Source organism: Mus caroli, chromosome 10 (genome assembly GCF_900094665.2).
Source record: "Mus caroli chromosome 10, CAROLI_EIJ_v1.1, whole genome shotgun sequence".
Classification (NCBI taxonomy): domain Eukaryota; kingdom Metazoa; phylum Chordata; class Mammalia; order Rodentia; family Muridae; genus Mus; species Mus caroli.
The window spans coordinates 95,906,833-95,912,916 of NC_034579.1; the positions used below are offsets into that span (position 1 = coordinate 95,906,833).

The 6,084-nt window shown below is 35.6% G+C and overlaps 1 protein-coding gene across 1 annotated transcript in view; it reads right to left on the minus strand.

Annotated features, from left to right (window-relative positions):
• Nucleotides 1-1,842: 1,842 nt before the first annotated feature.
• Nts (neurotensin) overlaps nt 1,843-6,084 on the minus strand; it is an 8,729-nt gene continuing 4,487 nt past the window's right edge. Inside the window, exons 3-4 of the mRNA XM_021175299.2 lie at nt 4,950-5,174; nt 1,843-2,582 (exon numbers count right to left, since the gene is read on the minus strand). Coding sequence (XP_021030958.1) covers nt 2,430-2,582; nt 4,950-5,174 — 378 coding nt within the window. The 3' untranslated portion in view covers nt 1,843-2,429. The remainder of the gene's footprint in view (nt 2,583-4,949; nt 5,175-6,084) is intronic.

Consider the following 6,084-nt stretch of genomic DNA (forward strand, 5'->3'; position numbering starts at 1 on the left):
ATGGGGGACTTTTGGGATAGCATTGGAAATATAATTGAGGAAAATACGTAATAAAATATATTAAAATAATAGTTGAAAACAGGATGATACTGGTTTTAAAGATAAGCTTACTGATGAAATACTACTTTTAGTGGCTAGTAAAATAAATGAGAATATATGAAAGGGTAACATTGGGATCTCTACTATTGAAAATATGATAATATATCAAGAAATTTTACCATGGGAAAATTAGATCCATTGCCAGTACTAATGGCTGAATGTAATGTTGTTAATGTGTTCCACTATGTTCCTATGTGTTATGTAATATGTTATAACATGTATGTAATCAAACATTTTCACTTTTTTTTGCAAACAGGACTCATATTCCTTTTCACAGTTAAGGAAATAAAAGGCACACAATTGCCCATGTTTGCTATTAAGCAAACGGAGTGATATCTGGACATTCTAAATTTGAGGACATACTCTTCGTCTCCATGACAGTTTTTGTTCTCTTGGTTGGTTCTGTGGACATGTTTAAATATAAAGCTTTATGGTGTGTATGGCCCATGCTCAGCTATGTATTCAAGTGCTAAATACTGGCCCCTGAGGTCTGGTTGCCCCCAACAAAGAGATTCTCATATACATCTAGTGATACTAGGTAACACTGCTCTACAATGAAAGTTAATTAATTAATAAAAGTTTAGAGCCTGCTTTTGGGCAGTAGGGAGACTTGACTTGAGCATTGAATGATGGGGTCTCAGGAGAGACTAAGAGGAAGGAGGAAGGAGAGCACAGGAGGAGGAAACTTCGAGGAGAGTAGATGGACCATGAAAAGGTGACCTGGAGAAAAAGTAGGTAACAAGGGACATAGGACTAGATGTAAGTTAGAATAGCTCAAAACCTGTCCAGTCTAGGCTTACAACTTGGAAAACAATACCAGGATTGTATGTCTTTTATCCTTATATCCTAGATATAATTCCTACTACAAGGTAAGAGGGGGTGTCACACGGGTAGGCAAGAAGATGGGGAAGGCTGGGATGTGACTGTGGTGGGGGTCCAAGATGTGAATTTCCCAAAGGATCAAAGGACATATTATGAAATAAATGGATTTACGGACTTCAAAGGATGGTGGAAATAGTAGAAGTAGTAGTAAAGATCAGCGATTGGTGATGAAAATTATGGAATCTGTTAGCTTCTTGCAAACCTTTCTCTCAGTTGCATGAGGCTTGGAGAAAATCTCATCAGAAAACGTAGCATTCTAAGGATGACTTTAGAATGGGCTCTTAACTCATCTTTCATGGGTAACAGTGGAATCGACTGCAGACTTATAAAAGAACATCTTCTTGGACTCAAAAGGGGAAATAATAGCCAGGCGGTGGTAACACTCACCTTTAATCCCAGCACTTCATAGGCAGAGGCAAGTGGATTTCAGAGTTCCAGGCCAGCATGGTCTACAGAGTGAGTTCTAGGACAGCCAGGGCTACACAGAGAAACCCTGTCTCAAAAAAAAAAAAAAACCCAAAAAAAAAAAAAACCCAACAACAACAACAAAAACAAACAAACAAAAAAAACAACACAACAACAACAACAAAAAAAGGGTGGGGGGAATCATTTAGAAAGTCACAGATAACATCAAGATGCAAACTCTTATCAGCCCATAACCATGAATTTAAAAGAAAGTCAAGATAAATTATCAGATGCACAGATTTAGCTTAAGTATACCTTCCAATAAGAAAATATATTAATCACAAATCCTTACATGATATAAAAATGTATGTATGCTATCATAGCTTAAAAGTATAAAATAGAGGAGGGAACTTAGGAATTCTGTTAAAACAAGTAATTCTGCAATAAAGCATTAGATTCTGATGGCTTGTTGACTTTTATTAGCTATCAATTCATTTGACAGGCAAAATATCCATGTAAAGAGACACCGAGATAAGCATAAAGAATGAGGTTTCATTAACAATACTTTCAGATGAGTCTTTATATGATAGTAACTCCTTTGTAGCGAGAGATGAACTAGCAGTTTATGGGAAGCAGTGTATATATTTTTAAGTTAATAAGCAATCAAATAATCAAATTGGCACCATTGTTCTGCTTTGGGTTAATGATGCTCCGTTTGGTTATAATCTCTTATAATTTCCTATAACATGCTAAATGCCATGACTGTTCGTATGACCCATAACTTATCTTGCAAGTTGACAAAATGTTCTACATATGATATGATTATTATCTATTAAAATTATACAGAACACATCATGCTCAAGATCTACATTTATTTGAAAACATCACATCCAATTTACATGAATGCAAGAAAAATCACATCCAATAAAGCACAATTGTGGGAAAAGATGAAATAATCAAGTTCTGTCACATTTATTCACACATAGAATTATATATCTAGATATCAGGTAATCAATCACAATCACAGGTCAAGAATTGGCTTCTCAGTAGTAGTAGGAACCCCTCTTGAGAATGTAGGGCCTTCTGGGTTTATTCTCATAGAGCTGCCTTTTCAGAATATAAGGGATTTTTCTCTTTATCACTTCTTCCTTCTCGTTTTTATCATTGACGTTATCAAGGATATCTTCCTGGATTATCTAAAACAGAGAAAACACAAAAGCAAGTTAGATGCATGAAATATATATTCTGCTGTTTTTCTATATCTTTACTTGATTGGTTTTAGGCACAAGGTAGCTGTAGGATCAGAGAAACGTTTTGTCACAGGACTAATGTTTATCAATGACTGAGATGGAATGAGATCATAATCTGTCTGTATCATTTATATCCTTTCCTGGTTCAGCAGCCTATCTCTTTTCAGAAATATATTTACATTTTCCAACTGAGGAACCACACCAGAGACATCAAATTAGTTTTGAGATTTTGAATATGTAATGGCCATCCAAACTAATGGGAAATATATCACAATAATATAACATGCCATTTGAATAAGAAGGTAACAGAATTGTATGTTGACTTCCATCAATTACTGACATGACTTGAAAGTCATTGCAATGATCAGTTTCCTAAACAAAGAAAGAATTGCCTGTTTCAAGTACCTTAGATCTTGTAGAGAGCAACAAATGTGGAAACCCTGTCTAAACATATAAGATTTCTTCAGATTACTGCTGTCTCCTAAACTTTGTAGTCACAATAACAAATCATGATATCTCAACAGTAATGCACAAGCATACCATCCTATCACCAATATTCTATTTCAACCCTCAGATATTCAGTTTCAGGGAAGGCAAAGCAGCTACTGTCAGGCAATATAAGTTTTTAATCTTTACTTTGTTAAGAAAATGCCTAGTCTATAATTACTTCTACAGTGCTCAGAATGATACCATCATTTTATTTGTAAATGACTCAAAGGTTAAAATAACAAAAGATCTAGTCTTATGTTCAATTGGCTTATCTGCTAATTAGTTTATTGAGGGGGTCTTTCTTGTCTGGATAAATAAGGTATAATTGACATTTCCCTCTGCTGAGATTTGAATTTTCGAGGTTTATTGAGCTAAATAGTGTTTTAAGTACTGTACCATTTAGATGGAATTAAAATTAAAGGCTGAAGAGGACGACACGTAAATCTGAACTAGCCTTTTTGGTTTCTCATCTGGAAAGTATCAGTTTGTTTGCTAGCTAGTATAAACACCAGCAGTTCTGCTGGCGGTCCCTCCTTCCACAGGGTATCTCTGTGGCAGCCCCTCACAGACTTGTTACATTAAGGGGGAAGGCACCACCAGATCTGCAATGTTGCTGTAAGCAATGTAAAGCATGAAACAAACCTCTCAGAACTTGATCTGAAAAATAATGTTTTTTTTTTTCAATTGGAAAAGCAGAATAGCATTCCGTTTTTCTTTTTAGGAACAATCTGTTCTCTTCCACAATTTTTTTTTCTTTCGGTTCACATTTTTGATACTTCTCTCCAAAGCTCTAATTTTTATTTAATCTTTTACTGAAATGTACAGTAAGCAATAAAAATTAAAGTGCCTATTAAGAATGTTCCTTTGATAAGTTTGATTACTAAAAATCCACCCCCCATCCCCTTTAAAGATTGGCCAACCAGATATGGTAGTGCACACATGTGATATTAGCACTTGAGAGGCAGGGCCAGGAGGATTTTTACAAATGTGAGACCATTATGGGATACATGGTATGTTTTAGCCCATCCAGGACTACATAGCTAGAAGCCCTTGTCTCAAAATAAAATAAATAAAATAAAATAAAATAAAATAAACAAAAAGACCCTAAAACCAAAACAAAGCAAAAACCCAAAATGCATAAATAAATAGTCTAAGTATACATCTACAGTATGCTTAAAGACAGTCCTTTAATGATGTCTTACTTGCTTGTTTCATCAGTAGAGAAGTAGGTTTAGAAGTTAAATCTAATCCCTATCATTAACACACATACACACACATACACACACACACACACACACACACACACAGCCCTATTGCACTATTTTAAAAATTAAGAAATATTTTAATTGCCCAATAATCAATTACAAAGGGAGAAAAATGATTCCTATGTACTTGCTAATCTCTGAGTTGCAACTAAAACCCTTTGATCTTTGTAGTATATTCTTTGACATTTTTGTTTTGTGTTTGTTATGGATAAGTACAAAGGATTTTTGATTTTAGCAAAACAGTTGGAGTTACTTTAAATTTTTTAATACATGTCACTGTTACCAATATAGGAAAAGCTGTCTCAGTACGTCATCTGTTTACATGTGTGGTTCAAATGTACTTTGAGACATACCAGCCTTTTAAGAGTGAAGAGAAAAGGGTTTGTTAATCTCCAAATATTTGGAGAACACTTGAAAAAGAGATGTTGACTTAAAACCATGGTTTATCACTTTCTAGTATTTTAAGTCTCCCTGCTATGATCTCATCAGGGTCTAGGTTGAATACAAGTGACAGCCCAGCAGGGCAGTGGTGCTCATGCCATCCTTTGGGTTCAGATACCTCCCAGTGTTGAAAGGCCCTGCTGCGGCAGATTTTCTGGAGCTGGAAGATGGTCAGCATTGCTTCCAAGCTAAAACCATCCAGAACAAGGGGAAGTTTCCTTTTGCCAACAAGGTCATCATCATGCATGTCTCCTGCTTCCTCGGCTGGGCTGTTCACGTTATTTATTAGGCTGCAAACGTTTAGCAAGGTCATTTTCCAAGACGGAGGACTTGCTTTGCTGATCTGAAAATTAAAACAAAAAAAAAAAAAGATATTGCAATGAAAGTTTGTAAGATGAGTATGGAACATGCTTGGACTGTGTGAAAACATTCTGTTTTAATTTCTACTCACAATAAAACTATGAATGGATGAACTTTTTTTTTAGTATTATACCCATAATGCACAGACATTCAAATCTATCAGTATGAGGTCACTGTTTTCATAAAAGCTTGTAATCCTTTCTACTGCATGCCTGGAACAAGATTTTCAGCCAACATTCTGAGTTTGTATGATATTTTCGAAGAAATATTCTCCATTTTATTTCAACAATACCTTGCTTCTTACCAGTTGTTATCCTATTTCAACTTGGAAAGTTCTTAGAGATTTTCCATTTCAGTGTTTCCTAAGACTAGTTCCTTAGAACACTGGTTCTGCCCTCAACTTTTAAAAAAATATATTGGAACTACATCACTTTCCTCCTCTTTCCTCTTTTTCCTCCTCCATCCCCTCAATGTACTCTCCTTCAAACCCCTTTCAAGTCTCCCTACACTCTTAAGTTTATGGCCTCTTTTTTTTTTTTTTGCGTATTATTGTAAGCAAACACATATGTGTGTGCATGTGTATGCACAAATGCAAGTAAATGCAAACTTGCTGAGTCTGGCTCTGATGCTGTTATTTACAGTGAAGACTCTATACACACCTCCCCTATTTAAAAAAGAAATTCCACTGCCAACTACAAAAGCATGAAAGGAAATTAATTTTTAATTAAATAGCCTGAGAATTTACATGCAAATATTCAATGGCTATATGTAGATTACTAGACAAAAGAAGAGCAGAGAAGAGAGAAGAGGAGAGGGGAGGAGAGGAGGGAAGAGTAGAGGAGGGAAGAGTAGAGGACAGGAGAGGAGGAGAGGGGAGGGGAGGGGAGGGGAAG